Below are 16,762 nucleotides of genomic sequence, written 5' to 3' on the forward strand. Positions count from 1 at the left end.
CATTTGAAACGTTTTTCGTCATTCGTGGTCGCTCATTTTGTTGGATTCCGGATGTACTCCCCTTCAAGTCTTATCTGCTTAATCCAAGTACGCTGCGAAGGCTGGAGTCGTGATTGCAGTCTAAAATCACCCGACCGCCAGTATTCATGCCCTCTTGCACGTTTTCGACTCGGGCCTGCAAGGAGACACCTCGGAGAAACAATTGGTTGATGTTGGGAGTGAGGCCACTAAGTTCTCGAACAGCAACTGAGACCATGTTCTCCGCATGGTCTCTCTCGAGGTCAGGGAACTGCAGTAATCTCAGAGAAGGGATTCTGGATGGAGACCAAGGCTTCTGAGAGGGTCCAAGATACCATCCCTGAGGCATATAGCCCACTGCGATCGTGATAACCTCCAGGTGACTCAATACCTGGAAATTGCAAAAAATAGACAGATCATCTGAGCGTCGGATTATCTCTTCTTGAAGTCTGATGAAGGCCTTGTCCCCTTCACCGTAAAGAAGTGGCATGTTGACATCGAAGATCCCCAATTAGGCAGCAAGCAATGTCCTCAACCCGAGTACTCTCTCTTCGAGATGCCCACGACATACTTCGAGCTACTGGGACATCCGTTCCTTCTTTTTACGTCTCTTGGGTTGCGAGCACTTTGACTTTTTTTTCTTGGATAGATCCTCCGTCGCCCTGACGAAGTACAAAAACCACCACTTATTCCGTTTCAGAAAGGGTGTCATACCGTCTGGTACTGACAAAGTTCATACAGGGGAACGGAAGTAGGTAAACTAGCACTCGTTCTCTTCGAGTGATAACCGGCATAGATCATGCTGAGAACGCTTTACAGTCTTCGATGATATGTACTCCTGCGGCCAAAGACGTCTGTTAGCTACGACCAACCTCGATGGGAGAGTATCGACAGAGAAATCGATTTGACCCCTCTCGGTTATCCGCGATCTGTACTTGCTAGTGATCAATACCGTATGTGTCATCTGCGACTATGTATCCCACCCGGCTCTAACGAGCTTCAAATGCGCTGAAATCCTTCTCTCCGTTATGCCCAACCCATCACACATGAATTTCTCTTGCAGAGTCCGTGATATTCCCTCATCTCATTAGCCAACCCCTGCGTATCCCAGGTCGTATCTTCGCTTTCTGGTACAATGAGCGATTTCCTCAGCGTACTTTCAGCCAAGTCTTCTCTGATATAACTGTCTGACTGCGATCCCCGCGGCCGCAGAATCACTGATCATCCGTCTCGTCATCAGACTCTGAGTCAAGCACACGTCTGACATATAGTTTTGCATTACCTCTCAAGACCGTACCAATTCGTTTCCGATTGCCCATAAAGCCGTTCAAACGCACCACCATCATTGACTATAATCTCGATGAGCTCTTCGGTGACCGAATCTTCTGCAGGTATACCACGTATCACTCCAAGCTCAAAGAGGGAATCTTCCCATGTATTTCGCTCATCTGCGTCGACACTGAGAACTTCACCAGCAACGAAAATATACCGCCTTCCTAGGCTTTCTCCATACCATATAGCTTTCGCCTTTTCTTGCAGAGATAAACTGCTCCAATTGTTCTTAAGGATCGCGAGGAGGGTATGCTCATAATCTTCATGTAAACCTCTGTCAAAACCTTGCCGAAGGCTTTCGTTTTGACCGTCCGTAAGGAGAAGGAACCTACCGATCCCAGAAGGTGACCACTCAAGGAACTTCAAAGCGGAATGGCCCTGCGATTCTACGCAGCCGACACACATTTGGACTTTGAACACTCTCTCTTCAAGCATCTCGGAATCCAGAACACCGCTATCTGGCGGTAGAATGAACCTCTTGCTGCTTTCGCGGCCACCAATCATCCATAGCTCCACACTAGGCCCATTTGGCTGCAGAGGCGGACAAAGCGCCGGGACTCTGCTCTGCACGTCTTTTTTGATTTTATTCCATCCCTCAGCTTGGAACCATGAAATGTGGAACCATGATATGCTGGCGCAAAAAATGTGCTCCCAAAGGGGTCTCGTAGCACAGATGACCTTTGCTGCTGATGAAGTAGACCAATGATATTCAAAGTAAATCATCCGCTCCACCTCCAGGCACGGCTCAAGGACGGTCAAGAAATCCTTACTGTACCAAGCACTTCGTAAGTGTTGGCAATATGAAAGTGCCGCAGCAAGAGCTTTCAGGTCTGAATCAACCTTCAACAGTTTCTCCCGAATGTAGGGCTGGAGAGCGTATATGCTGCCAAAACAAAAAGCCATGTTCTCAAAGTTGGAGAGTTTTGGCGACGACATGAAGATTTCGGAAGGCACCAGGGGATCTCTAAACCATATAAATTCCCGCTTCCAACATCGAGTGTACAAGACATCGATTGGACGTTCAGAAATACTCCACTCCGTTCGAGTCTCCGCATTGGCAAATAATCTGTCCATAACAGAAGTGACCTGTTCCGACCATGCTTCTCCTGATATAGCGCTTGCGAATTGGAATGGCTCCTCAGGAAGGACGATCCTATCACCCAGGTCCTCACCTAGAATGGCTTTTGCGACCGAAGCATTCAGCAACCGAGTGGTAGCTTCATCCTCCGACACTCCACTGGACGCTAGGAAAGACGCTGCTTGTGGATCCTCCTGGAGGAAACTTAGTGCACTCCGATGGGTGAACCTCACTTTGAAGTTATGGGTGACCTCTAGTTGTCGATAGCGACGATTTCTTGAAGCATTGTGATCATGCCGATGGGGATCCCGGACGAATTCGTCAGGTGTCATCTCGATAAGTCCAGCGCAACGCGTGACTACAATGGTCTTCAGCTCCGGAAATCTTGTGTTCTGGTCTAGTTTCGTAAAAAAGTCACTGCCAGAGCCGTCGGAAATCGCTTCCAGCAGTTCGTGTTGATTTTGTGAGGCCAAATGTAGAACAAGCACTGGAAGGTCGGGTATGGCCCAGCAACTCTTCCTTCGAACGGCGACATCGATCAGTTTCAAGTATGGTTTGGGGTACTTCAGGTAGAACTTGTCCTGGCGTTCAAGAAGGTGAGTAAATAGCTCAGTCATACCATCGGGACATATTTTTAGCCGCTCCTCAAGCTCATTTTCGTCATCGCCACGCTTGGCCGCTTCTCTCAGAACTTCTGTCACCAGATGGGCCCAGAGAAACACGCCTTGTGCACGCGAGGCAATTGAGTCGCAGTGATCAGCAGCCCGAGTGCCCTCAAGTCTCCTATTACAATAGCTCGCGATATCGGTGGCGTTGCGTTCCTCCAAAAGCAAGGATGGAGATTCCTGAAGAGCGTCGTGAAAAGAACTCTCTGGCCGACTAGAACAGCAAATCTTTACGTGGCTAGACATGCGGGACACCTCTTTAACAGCTTCGAGCGCAGACTCCCCGACTTCGTCAAGGCCGTCGATGAGGAGGCAATACTTGGAATCGCAATGGGTGAGCAAGTATTCGAGCCACGATTTTAGTTGACTGTCCGACCATGACTGTACGCAAGACCCTGAAGCTATGAGGGAGGTCTTCAACTTCTCCGGTACTTTACCATCGCTGTTCTCTCGAATCTTCTTCGATAGATTTGGTTCTTGATTCAGGATCTGGAAACACAGTGACCGCCAGAGTCCTGAGGTTGACTTGATCAATTCATTTGGGGATGGGCGATAGAACCAGAAGGTGAGTAAACAAGGAGTTTCTGTGCCAGCCCATTGTTTCAATAAATCGAAGAATAGTCCACCATCTTCAATGTTTCTGGCAATCAGATCCATGAGGCTTGATTTTCCAGAGCCTGCTTTTCCACATATCCAAAAAACGCCGCTCCCTTCTTGGAGCCAAGCCGGAAATCTATTCTGGTCAAAGTCGTCGAAGATCCATTGGAATGTGTCGCCGAAATCACCCACGAGACGTTCGATCTGATTCTGACGATCATTCATATCAGGGAATGCTAAAGCATCCAAAAGGCGGCGCCTGAGTGAATGCTGCTCGTTATCATCCATTCGACTCAGACATACGGTGTGTAAGTCAGACACTGAAGTCATGATCCTGTTCACATTTTCATCACGTTGGACACGCTCAAGATCGAGACGCTTTTCCCTGTCTTCGCTGGCAGCTTCGAATAATGACGTTATCTTAGTAGCGTTCTTCAACTGGCCGTCCAATACTAGGGCTATAGCCGTTTGATGTTCTGTCGTGAGTCGTTGCAGTCCAGTGCGAAGTACCACTTCTGATTTCTGGGATGTAATCCTGCCGTTGACGTTCGAATTAGCCTCAGAGATAGTGGTTCACGAAGAGGAACTGTTACTGTGTGCAGATGTTTGGAGCATAGGCAGGGCTGGATTAGGAAGTTGGCGATTAAACCCACACTCACCACAAATCTGTCTGAAGGTGTAACCGTAGTACATCCTGCTGGCGCTCAAAATCCTTCTGCAAACTCTCGATTTGCCCCTTTCTGATTTCTTGTTTCCAAGTAGCTTTTAAGACGGCGCCGAACTTTGTCTTGCTTTTCTGTTTGCAAAGTTCCAGGTTGTCGAGGATAGAGCGGAGCTCATTGGCTGTCTCGAGTACTTTATCACAACTTCTCCTGATCGCAGAAAGGGCGGAGGAGGATGATCCAAGCGTCTGTAGTTCTCCCGCCAGGGTTTTGCTCACAGTTGTGATTTGTTCAGAGCATGCCTTGATCTTGTCATTTTCTTCGAGTGATCCCCGCCGATATAGCCTTTTGAACTCCTTAGTTATTGAAATGCCCTCGCCGACAAGCTGTAGCACATTGCATGCGAGAGCTAATGCGGCCAGACTTTCCATCTGCAAAGGCCACAGGACAACACTGTTGCCCGTTAGATGGCCGCTGATCACAATTTCAACACCAGAATAGCTCCGTATCCAGTTGCAGAAGAGCTGTTGGAATTTGAGACAAGAAAGTCTGGAAGGAGGTCAGGTGAAGATGGTGAAATCTTGTGCTCATCTCTTCAGCCTAGTCTAGCTCAGCGGCACCGCCACAAATTCAGATTCCGATACCACGCCGCGCAGCCGCACAGGAAGGCTGGGCTGCTTGTGAAGCCGCCAGAAGCTTCACCATCCAACTTTTGTGTAATTACTCCGGAGCCGAGAGCACAGATACATCAGTGACTGTGAGGCTTGACCGGCCATCCGCGTATCATTATCTACCAATACTATGCGTACCCGTCTCAAGGGTAATGAACGTGCATTACCAGAGGCATCCGAGCACCTGCTACCTTCAACATACCCTACTACCATAGTACAGCCAAACACCACTAAATTATCAAGTAAATGGCACTACCGACACCGACTGTGTGCTTGGTGCTTGTGTGACTACCTAGCGCGCCTTCAATCACGCCGGGCTGTCGATTAGATAGTAACTTGATTGGACAAGTGGTCTTGAGAGTGACTCCCGAACCGCCTGGCAACAACAGCCGAGAAGGGGCCTGGAATTCAGGTGTTCCTAACATGTGAAACATCAAACCCTGGGGCCTCTGGGGGCCAGATTATGGAACCTCGACTCTGGACTATGCTCACGCTACTCCGTACCTAAAGCAACACATCAGGGATCGCCTAGGCGCACTCAGGATTGCACGGCCACAGCTTGGAGTGGCTGAGCCATGGCTACGGCTTGACGGTGGGATGCTTAAGTCTGGGAGCGAAAATGGACTTGGGAGAGGTCAAGATTCGCCACTACTTTTATAGGGAATCGTCTGCGATGCTGACATTCCTCGATGCAGTAGGTATCGATCCAGGTGCAATGAGTACCATGGCGCCTGATCTCTCTACACGTCGCTTGAATCTTTTTATAACCAGACTTATCTGTAGCAGGATGTTCGGGATCGCGCAGAATAGCATTCATCTCCAGAAGATCGATCTCCTCATCGTCGACCCAGGTGTGGGAGAGGATTGCGTATGCAGGGATCTTCGCTCCCACAAAGACCTTCATCCGGAGAGTAGTGGTATCGATCAGCCTGATCAGCATGTCGATGAAGCCTAGAGAATTTGAATAGAATCTGAACAGTCACAATTGAACAATGAAAGATGCCGAGAGGGTGAGAACTGTGCCACAGTCATTCGGGGAAGACTAGTCGATGGTCAGAGGAAACAATGAAGGTGGACAAGGAAGAAGGGGAGACTGTTCGAGGCTGAATGAAGTCGCTTAAATCAGTGGCTGCTCGGATGTGCAGGGGGCCAGAGCTGGCCACGATACTACCACACCTTGATTCTAAGCGCCCACCATTCATTCCTACGAGTAGGAAATCACAGGGCTCGAGTTCTACTCAAGCTGGCTATCTTGGCCTCTCTCCTGAAACAGTGTTCTTAGCGTTTCTCTCGGTGCACCCAGACCGCTGCTTTTCATCGCATTTCCGCTGCCTTGCACGAATACTCGGAGCATTCTCGGAGGTCCGATATGTGCCGATATGTGCTTTTGGGCGAGGCTGTTAGATAAAAAGTGTTTTAGGCATATACATATCCGAACCCTCGGGCATGACGATGGTAGAAGGTGTCGGGCTCTCTATGCAAGATGGGGTGTTGCTGCCCAGAGAAGAGTTTCCATCTGGAGACGTGGGCGTCAAAGGTGAGTATAAAAGCGGCACTTTTTGGCCTGCGAAGTGTGTCGTTAATCATCCCGCCAAGATGAGGTTTGGTCGAACTACTCATCTTCACCCCCAATCGAGAAACAGAGTGCACTGATTTGAATAAGACTATTATCTCTTAACAATTATTCTTTCCCCTTAGATACCTGAGCTTGGTTTTTCGATAGGGCCATAGATCAATGAACACCAAGAAGAGAAAAGAAAGAGAGTGACTTCTTGAAGTATTCGTCGAGGAAACAACATCACTACTGCGCTGTCACGGCTCTCTTGGTCAACACCGCCGAACTTTCGTTTAATCTGCTCCAGTCATGGGCATCGAAACATGCTTGTCGACTCATCTGTACTGCGTGACTTGTCCTGGTTCTCATTTCCTCTTCAAATCTGTCGATTGCGTCTCTCTGTGCTCTCCCTTCCGCATGCACTTCCTTCAGAGCCTGACTCAGATGATACGCATCCAACATGCCGTGATTGGCAGCCTCTCCTCGATACATGGTCATGGCGTGCGCCGCATCTCCAACCAGAGTGACTGAGCCTTGGTGATTGTCCCACTTCAGACACGGCCAATCGGCCAGTTTAATCTCGAGAACCGTCGAACCTTCAGGGATCGACTCAACGGCATTTCTGAGGACCGGGGCAAATGGTGCTGCCCGCATCTTCATGTCTTGAAGTCGATCGCCATTTGTGGCCTTGACTTCATCTTGAGGCCCTTTGACGGGCCACGAGAGATTTAGCTGAACCCGGTATCGTTCATCCGCCGTGCCTGCTGTTCCGTTGATCTCGGGGACCTCGAGCATCGATACCCACATGAAACACGAGGTGTCCGGGTGGCAGCCTTGGAACAGTAAAGGATCGAGTGATCTAAGAGGTCTAACTTGGTCTTCCGTCATGTCGACGCCTGTGCCCACAAAGCGAATCGGAAGCTGTCTGTTGTGATAGTCGTCTGGACGTAAGAATTTGCGTACTGCTGAATTGCTCCCGTCAGCTCCCACCAGGAGAGCTCCAGTTGAAGAGGTTCCATCGGCGAACAGCGCCTTTATGCCTTGACCAGCAAACGCGGGCTCTACACCAACTAATCGTTTCGACCACTGCACCTGGTCTTTCACACCTTCGAGCAGGACTGCGCGCAGCTTCTCTCGATTGACTCTCCTCCGGTCCGACGGTGGTATGCGGAATTTGGTCTCACAGTTGGAGAGATTGAGAAAGAGAAAGTTGCCCTTGTCCTGTCGACCTTGTGCAGGATCTACTTGAACGCCGTCGATTTTCTGGAGAACTTGTGGCTCGAGTAACTGCTTGAGGTACGGCAACGCCCAGTGAATCGTGATGGCCCAACCTTGACCTCTTGCTGACACGCTCTCGTCGCGCTCGAAAATCTGGAATGGAATGCCTTCCTGTCTTCTTATCAGCATGTGGGCTTCCACTCTATCGGCTTCGTGTTATTCTACTTTCTTGAGTCCATGTGCCAAGGTGAGGCCGACGACTCCAGCACCGATGATGATAACCTCCTGATTGCCCATTTCGAGATCAAAATCGTGGTTGAGGACTTCGTGCCGTAGGAATCTTCTTATCAGCTGGCAGCAATAAGCACCTTATGGCTTGCGGCTTTCCAAGATCATGGACGGCAACAAAGGGTTCTTGGGTTTTGCAGGCACCTCACACTTGGCAGGGCCTACATGACAACACAATGCGGCCCAATGCAGCATGAGGTCGTAGTGACAAGTATTCTTTTGCCGTGTCTTTCATTCAACTGCACGAGTGACATTCGCGGTTTGAGGTCTGTACAATCTAAGAGGGCACACTTAAGTGGCTGACCAACTAGCTTAGGCAAGGTCAGGCCGAGGCAAGCGATATTGCAGGGTTCTGCACTAACGATGCACCCGTCGCAAAAGTCGATACTCTTTGCGCCGGCGAATTGTCAAACCCCAGAATCCGGATTGAACTACTGCTCAACTCAGCCAGCACCTTTTCAGTTTCAAAAGCAGGGCCGAGACCAAGTCGGCTAATGGTGAGATACGATGTGTGCCATCGCTTTGCGTCAGATTCGGATTGTTAAGAGGTGCGGCGACGCTCAACTCCCTTGAATTGACCCCTCGCAGATATCGAACTTACACACTGTTCCATTCCACTTTACCTTGTTCACAGCAAATCTACACCTCCGCCTGAGCATTTTGCTCTTACTCGATCACTTCAATGATGCCTTCTGCTACCGCACAGCTGAATGGTCATCATGAGGCGTTGAACCCTATTCATCCTGATATGCTCGATCGCCTTGACCCTGTGTTCATTGATCTTTACAATCAACACGTTGCAAACACCCCAAACAAACCCATTGATCTTGCCTTCCTACGGTCCAAATACTCAGTACTCTATTCCTATGGAACTGGACCCGCTCCAGAAGTGGCACGCATATATGATTCAACAATTCCAGTTGGAGATGACGTCCTATTAGAGATCAGAGTATATGAGCCTTTCACCGAAGGACCATGGCCTGTCCACGTCGACTTCCACGGAGGAGGATGGGGGTTGGGTGACCTGGACACCGAAGCCCATATCTGCAAACATATCTGCCACAAGGCCAACGTTGCGGTAATCGATGTGGCCTACAGACTTGTTCCAGAACACGTCTTTCCCACAGGCATTGAGGATTCGTTTGCGGCGCTCAAATATATTTTCCAGCACGGCGCCGAGAAGTTCAACATCAAAGCTGACAGCATCTCCTTGGGCGGTGTCTCTGCCGGAGCAAATATAGCCCTCGTTTGTGCCCATTGGGCAAGGGATGACAACATTCCATTGAGGTTGATCGCCGCCGGCACACCAACGATCGATGACCTGTCAGCATACGCCTCGGCCTCTGACTCGCCGTTCAAATCGATGCAAGAGAATGAGTTTGCCCCTACACTCAATTGGGCTCGGCTGGCATGGTTCGACAAGCTCAAGTGGAGTTCTCTATCCAGTGACCCTGCGATCGAGAGGAAGCAGCGAGAACGAATCGGATGGGTCAAGGATTTGCTTGAGGCACCCAACTTCAAGGATCTTGCCAAGACCGTCATCTATACGGCGGGGGCTGATCCTTTGCGGGATGAAGGTGAAGCCTACGCGATGAAGTTGGTTGAAAATGGCGTCGAGGTTGTCCTGAAGCGATTCCCGGGTGTGCCTCACCCTTTTATGCATATGGATGGTGCTTTATGGCAGGCGTCGCAGTTTATCGACATGACTTGCCGAGAGATACGACTCGCCCATGAGTGAATGTGGATTCTCTCACGTTCTGCTAGTCAGTCCAAGTGTCGGGGTTGCCATAACTTCATTTACTATGTCATGCGTCTCGTGAAAGGACTAATCATTGTGTTTCGAAGCTCTCTGTCGCAATGTCTATCGAAGTAGCCATGAGCGAAGACGGATTAAGCTACAACTGCTAGCCTACTGTAACTGAGCATCTTGAGCATTCCCAAAATCTAGGTGGCCTCTCTACACATAAACTCGGATCGTGACTCCCCAAGTAGTTCTATCCCGCTCGTCGGTTGTTACTGCCAATCACAATCAAGGAGGGGAGAATGAGTACCAAGATAAGCAACTCCAACCCTTCCATGCGCTAGATACCTCGATATCTCCATGGGTCCAATCTGATCCAAAACCAGCCATACGTTCTCATCTACACCAGGCTCTGTAGATCCAGTTCCATCACCGCCGTCACCGACATGGAGTCTCAAATGAACAGACGTATCATTTGTATGCGATGTGCGAAAATCAAGCAGGCATGCGACGGTGGTTCTCCCTGCTCTCGCTGCAACCGTCTCGAGGTCTCGTGCGAACCGAATCTGGTCGGCGGAGATTGCGACACTGGACGCCGATCGACTTCAAAGCCAGTCAAGATCACCAGAACCCAGACAGGATGCCTCAGCTGCAAGAAACGCAAGAGAAAATGCGATGAATCCAGACCGAAATGTGGTGATTGCAGGAGGCTTTGCTTGAATTGCACCTACATCGATCCCCCAATTGGCTCGAAACGTGTCACGCCCACGTATAAAAACAGTAGCCAGTCCCCAAGCGTTGGAAACGATGACACTACCGGACGCTCGAGCTATGAAGAAAACCTGTTCAACTTTGATGCCGATTCCCTGAACGACGTGGCTGATTCCATCAGCTGGCAAGATGTAACCGAAGTCTGGCCCTTGGTGCCGCAATCTCAAATGGCCGTTTACTCTTCAGACACGGGGAGCACACCGTCTCCAGACCCAGCGCTCTCTTTGCTGATGCTCTCGACAGCCCCGGATATCGCAACTGATGAAGACAAGTCCCTTCTCAACCACTATATGAGAATAGTGGCAGGAGTCTTGTCGAGACGAGATGATCACAGATCCAATCCCTACCTGTCCAAAATATTGCCAATGGCATTATCCAATCGACTGGTTATGGATGCCGTCCTTGCTCTTAGTGCGAATCATTGGAAGAAGTTACAACCCACGGTCTGGAAGCGAGGGACTATTCATCAAACCAATGGTAAGGCCGATGTATCCTCGAAATCTTTGTTGTCCTGACCTTATACCAGCATTGCAATCACTCGCAAAGCTTTTGCCCCATATCGAAAGAGAGTCTGCGGATGCAGCGCTGAGTGCGACGCTTCTATTATGTATGATTGAGCTATTTGACGGAACATCGTCTCATTGGAAATTCCACCTTGACGGTGCCCGCCGACTTCTCTCAGCGTTTGATCAGAAATCAAACTGGGCTCAACGGACAGAATACAGGACCTTCTGCCGCCAGCTTTACCATTACCTGGATTCCGCAACTACCATATCGACCTGTCACCCTCCACTCCTCGAAGTCGGGAAGGATGAGTCAGGCAAGGCCGCGACTCCAGAGGCTATATCTCCCCGCGACGATCTCGATGATGAAGCAGCATTATATGGAGTTCCCAAATCATTGTTCCATTTTGTCGACAAGATAAATGGACTAGCATATCAACGGAAATTCCGCGATGACCCTGTGTTCGAAAACATGTTTCGCGCATCGGCCACGAGGCTTGAGAAGGAACTCGAGCACTGGAGTCGAGATCACAAATCAAAAGCCTCACACTCGTCGTCATCAGATTGCTTACAGGAAATTCCCGCCCAGAATGCCACCACGGCTTTCGAGCAGGCTCTACAACTCCGTCTGCATCAAGTTGTTAATGGATATTCGCTGCACCACGACAAAGTGAAAGACTGTGTGTTTCAAATCCTTGATTCCATTCAGCAAATTCGATACGGCAGTCCACTCGAAAGTAGTCTGGTGTTTCCTTTGGTGATGGCAGGGAGCAGCTGCAGCACTGAGAGCGACAGGCTGATCATTCGAGATCGACTCATGGTTATGGAAAGGACACTAGGATTTCGCTACATCTACACGGCTCATGAGTTGGTGCAAAGGGTCTGGAAAGAGCGAGATATCAACATTGGAACCGAGACCGAAGTCAATTGGGCTGCCATTCGGTATTTTCAACTTCCAGGGCTCGCACTCATCTGACCGCCAAAACTACAAATCTCACATTACTCTTTAGACGAAAGGAGTGTCATAACTGTTCAGCCAGCTGTGCAACATGAGCATGAATGTCATAACCACAAATCTCTTCAATCGTCAACTTCCCAGGCCTATCCGTGGAGCTGCTCCAGCCTATGCGCTCACTTAGATCAGTTCTTGCACGTCCACTGGCCGATTGGACACGAGTTGCACGCTCTTTTCTTGTCATCTCATACAGCTTCAGTCTCTCGTTCACTTGCAGATGACCATACTTTGGGCTGAAGATGATTCCGAGGGCTCCCGCATCCTCGATTGCCATGCAAGCTCCTTGCGATTGGTCGGGCACCATGGGATGAGCAGCATCCCCCAGCAGAGCACATTTGCCTTTCGCCCAATACGGGTATGGATCGTGGTTGTACAGCCGCCACATCTTGATATCTTCGGCGTTGATGAAGAGACTGTGAAGTTTGGGATCCAATCCGGGAAAGGTTTTTACGAGATTTGCGGGCGTCGTGGATAAGTTCCAACCATCTTCCCGAACGTCATTCAGTTCGGCGGGGTAGAAGCAATAGCATGAGACGACATTGTTGTCTGAGCATGCCGACAGGACGATCTTGTTGATCCCATAGCCACCCCAAAACTCTATGGCGTTGTTGTTCAAATACTCTTCGAGACCGAGTTGTCGCAGTCGGTCAGCGGATATGATGCAGCGGTAACAGCAAGACGTCGAAGCCACGAATTTGGGAGTGATGCCCATCTGAAGCCGAGCAAGAGATCGTATGCCGTCGGCGGCGATTATGACGTCGGCGACCACCTTCTTACCATTCTCAAATGTGATCAATCCTCCCTCAGGATCGATTTCGACGGCTTTGTGCCACACTTCCAGCTTACAGGGTGTGCCTTTTCCCTGCTCCTGAACAGCCGTCTGTTTGAGGACATTATGCAGGTCGATCCGGTGGAAATTATTGTAGTCGGTCCCAAACTTGGCTCGATAGTCTCCCAAATCATAGGTGCTGGTGATTTCTCCAGTAGCCCAGTCGTGCATGATGAGAGATCTCAGAACGACGGGTTTCGCTGCCTTGATATCGACATCCCATTGTTGCAAGAGTCGCGAACCATTTGAGGCCACTGAGAGAGATGCACCGACTTCCCCTCCAAAATCATATCGCTCGTATATGGTCACGGCATGACCTTGTCGACGGAGAGCTATCGCCGCAGAGAGACCTCCCAGTCCGGAACCAATGATGGCTACATTGAGGATTTCTTGTTGATCTGGAAAGATTACTCCCGGCATGATTACTGCGAATTGTAGATAGAAGGGACGATAAGGTGACCAATTTGGCACAAGCCTTCTCTCGAGGATAGAAGGAGACTCTGGTATCTTTTCGGTTACAAGTTCTGTTGCACAGTCTAATGATGTATCTTGGTCAACTTCGATTTATGCTGTGACCCTCATGGCAATTCGGCATCCTAAGCCTGCATCCTGACCTGAATGCCAACGTCGCTCTACGCAGACCACAAGTCAGCATTTCCTTGTTGCCAGAGGGCTGTAAGAAGCCGACGGCAGTCCGTCAAGTTTGCAAAGATGTAGTAGATGACCGATCGACGTTAGCGACGGCAGTAAACTAGATTAGCCAGGCGGAAGAAGATTGAACTGATACGCCGTCGGATAGAGAAATCAATCAATGCCTTTGCGACGGGTGCATATCCATAGTTTGGAAACCGTCGACTCTAAGCATCCCATTCGGTCCCCGCTTGATGAGCGGGACAATTGCTGTGGGGCTGCAATCGACTCAACTAGTTCTTACCGAGTATGTCACCTAGGCCGTTTATCTGCGATACACCTCGTTATCCGTCGAGTACGCACTCTCGTTCATCATGGCTGCTGATACTGGGCTGCAGACCCTGGGCTGTATATGCCGTGCTCTTCTGCGAGACATATAGATCCGGCTTGGTGCAACGTTGCGTCGCTCAACTTGAATTGTGCCACTCCACCGAACCTTTGAGTCTTGCGATCGCCGCCACTACGTACTCCCTTGTCTTGGGAGCAGCGACGAGAACTATATTCGTGAAGACTCCTCCCTTCAGTCCACGACTCCCCCAACCTATTGTGTATGCATGGAGCCCTCCAAAGACATGAAACTGGCTACCGCCGACATGGCATCCACCAGCACCAAAGACCTCGAAGCAATACCTTCCCGGACGGTCGGAGAGGTCTTTGCCGTGGACGCCCAGGACTCGAGGCTCCTGCGTAAAATCGACTGGCGCATTGTTCCTCTGATGTTCTTGTGCTATTTCCTACAATTCCTCGACAAGGTGCTCATCAACTATGCCAACGTCATGGGCCTCCCCAAGGACCTCGGTCTACGAGGCAACGACTTCTCGTGGATGGCGACGGCCTTCTTCATAGCGTATGCCGTCGCGGAATTTCCACAGGGCTACCTGCTGCAGAGGTTCCCTCTCGCGAAAGTTTTGGGCTTCAATGTCCTGTGCTGGGGCATCACCATCTGCTGCTCGGCCGCGGCGCAGAATTTCGCCGGCATGGTCGCGCTGAGGACGCTGCTCGGCTGTTTCGAGGCCGTCATCAGCCCGGCCCTCGTCATGTCCACGTCGCAGTGGTACACGAAGCGCGAATCGGGGCCACGGTACGGCATCTGGTACTGCGGTCTCGGGGCGGGACAGATCGTCGGCGGGCTGGTGTCGTTTGCCGCCCAGCACGGGGACAAGAATGCCTCGTTCGACGGTTGGCGTATCATGATGGTCTCGATAGGGGCCTTCAACGTCGGCGTGGCGTGCCTGGTGCTCACCCTCTTCCCGGACAGCGTCGACGGCGCTCGGTTCCTGAACGCCGAGGAAAAGGCCTCGATCCACCGCAAGCTCGCCCTCGACCAGGGCGGCAACGGCGCCAAGGTGTTCCGGCTCGCATCGCTGCGGGAGGTGTTCCTCGACCCGCAGATCTGGCTCCTCCTGCTGCTGACCATCCTGATCGTCATCCCCAGCGGCGTCATCACGACCTTCTCGGCGACCCTGATCCGCGGCTTCGGGTACGACGCGAGGCAGTCGGCGCTGCTCAACATGCCGTCGGGCGTCGTGAGCATCGCGTCGACCCTCGTCTGCACGTGCGCCATCCTGCGCGGCTTCCCGCGCTGGCTGAGCATCGTGCTCCTCCTGGTCCCGACCGTCGTCGGCGCGGGCCTGATGTCGTTCGTCGACGCGGCGAACCAACCCGGCAAGCTCGCGGGCGTCTACCTGATCAACACCATCGTGGCCCCGCTGGCCCTCATCTACACGTGGGTCGGGGCGAACACGGCGGGGTACACGAAGCGCGTCGCCTCCAACGCCGTCGTCGCGATCGGGTTCAGCGTCGCGAACATCATCGGCCCCCAGACGTTTCAGTCCCGCGACGCGCCGGACTACATCCCCGCCAAGGTCACCATCTTCGCGGTCGCCGGCGGCGCCATGGTCGTCTCCGTGGTGCTGAGGCTGTTTTACGGTTTCAGAAACCGCCGGAGTGTCAAGGAAAGACGCGCCCAGCTGGCAGAGTTGGCGGCTCAGGGCGTCACCCGGCAGCTGAGAGAGGACGAGAACGCGGATCAGACGGATCGTACGAACAAGGCTTTTGTCTATGTGTACTGAAGTGCTCTACTGTCGAATGACGAATGCCGACTGCCCAACTGTAGGGAGGTGATTTGTGTAATCACTTTACAAGGCTTGGTAGGTGGAGAATAATGACCACCAGATTACCTCAGGTATCCATACGATACGAATCGAATAAATGAGTTGTGATGCACCGAAATCAATCTCTACGATTTATGATCACAGGATTTGGCGGCATATGACATCCACAGAAAAGGCATCCTTTTCGCAAGTCTTGTCCGGAAGGGGTGGGTTTTGCTGTGTGGCTCGTCGTCTGTCGAATCCGGCGGGATCTAAATCGACACTACGGAAAGCAGAGGGACCCGAATGGCCTGAAAGGACTCTGCTGTCAAGGTGACAGACAGAAAGAGAGAACGAAAGAACGAGTTACGGACCGTGGTCAATCCGACGGTGGAAGTCACCGATACCCTAGACGAGACAGATGAGACGACTGGACACAATCTATAATGTATTCGTATCGTAACGGCTTTTCTCGCACTCTGCTGGTTCGGGGCATCTTTCTCTCGTGGTGACGATGCAGTTGGATACAGCAGTCAGTCGCGAAAACCAAAAATCCCAGTATCCCATCGTCAGACTAGGTAGTCCAAAGCCATGCTCCTGATTGGCAGATCGAGGTTTTGCGACGGCTGCAGGTGAACTACCCCGTAACAGACTGGCCCCGAATCCAGCGCCACCCCGTCGGATCAGACGCAGGTACACACACATCTCCCCCTCTTGGTGCGTAGTCGAGACCCAGGACCTCTGCATATTGATGAGGACTACCTTAGAATGAGCTGTGCGACGGTTTACTCGGTTCTGGAAACGTGCCCCCGTAGAACGTGTCCAAAGGGACGATACGCGGGACGTTAACAAATCGCGGCCCGCCGCTCCTTTCTCCATCGACTCGTCTCGCAAGGTACAAATTTCGAAAAAGATGGCAACCCGTCCATCTACGATGGAGATGGAGAAGAAGTAGGTGCTTGATGGTGGACTGGTCGGAGTTCGGCTTCTCAGGGCTTGCCAATTTCTTCGACCTGGATCCTGACTTTCTTCGTTT

The 16,762-nt window shown here is 51.2% G+C and overlaps 4 protein-coding genes across 4 annotated transcripts; 1 reads left to right on the top strand and 3 right to left on the bottom strand.

Annotated features, from left to right (window-relative positions):
- Positions 1-70: 70 nt before the first annotated feature.
- On the bottom strand, positions 71-508 carry PV06_01192 (uncharacterized protein; the record flags this gene model as incomplete). The annotated part of the gene is made up of 1 exon (XM_016401785.1): positions 71-508. The coding sequence occupies one exon, from the start codon at positions 506-508 to the stop codon at positions 71-73; it is 438 nt and encodes a 145-aa protein (XP_016268838.1).
- A 418-nt stretch (positions 509-926) lies between these two features.
- Positions 927-4,369, bottom strand: PV06_01193 (uncharacterized protein). The gene is made up of 2 exons (XM_016401786.1): positions 4,350-4,369; positions 927-4,225 (listed from the first exon to the last, which is right to left on the bottom strand). Exon 2 carries the CDS (start codon positions 4,018-4,020, stop codon positions 1,297-1,299), a length of 2,724 nt encoding a protein of 907 aa, XP_016268839.1. The 5' UTR covers positions 4,021-4,225; positions 4,350-4,369; the 3' UTR covers positions 927-1,296.
- A 2,455-nt stretch (positions 4,370-6,824) lies between these two features.
- Positions 6,825-8,093, bottom strand: PV06_01194 (uncharacterized protein; the record flags this gene model as incomplete). Its single annotated transcript, XM_016401787.1, has 2 exons — positions 6,825-7,967; positions 8,022-8,093. The coding sequence occupies 2 exons, from the start codon at positions 8,091-8,093 to the stop codon at positions 6,825-6,827; spliced, it is 1,215 nt and encodes a 404-aa protein (XP_016268840.1).
- Positions 8,094-10,271: 2,178 nt separating this feature from the next.
- Positions 10,272-12,280, top strand: PV06_01195 (uncharacterized protein; the record flags this gene model as incomplete). Its single annotated transcript, XM_016401788.1, has 2 exons — positions 10,272-11,073; positions 11,123-12,280. 2 exons carry the CDS (start codon positions 10,272-10,274, stop codon positions 12,073-12,075), a joined length of 1,755 nt encoding a protein of 584 aa, XP_016268841.1. The 3' UTR covers positions 12,076-12,280.
- Positions 12,281-16,762: the final 4,482 nt, after the last annotated feature.

Source organism: Exophiala oligosperma, assembly GCF_000835515.1.
Source record: "Exophiala oligosperma strain CBS 72588 unplaced genomic scaffold supercont1.1, whole genome shotgun sequence".
NCBI lineage: Eukaryota > Fungi > Ascomycota > Eurotiomycetes > Chaetothyriales > Herpotrichiellaceae > Exophiala > Exophiala oligosperma.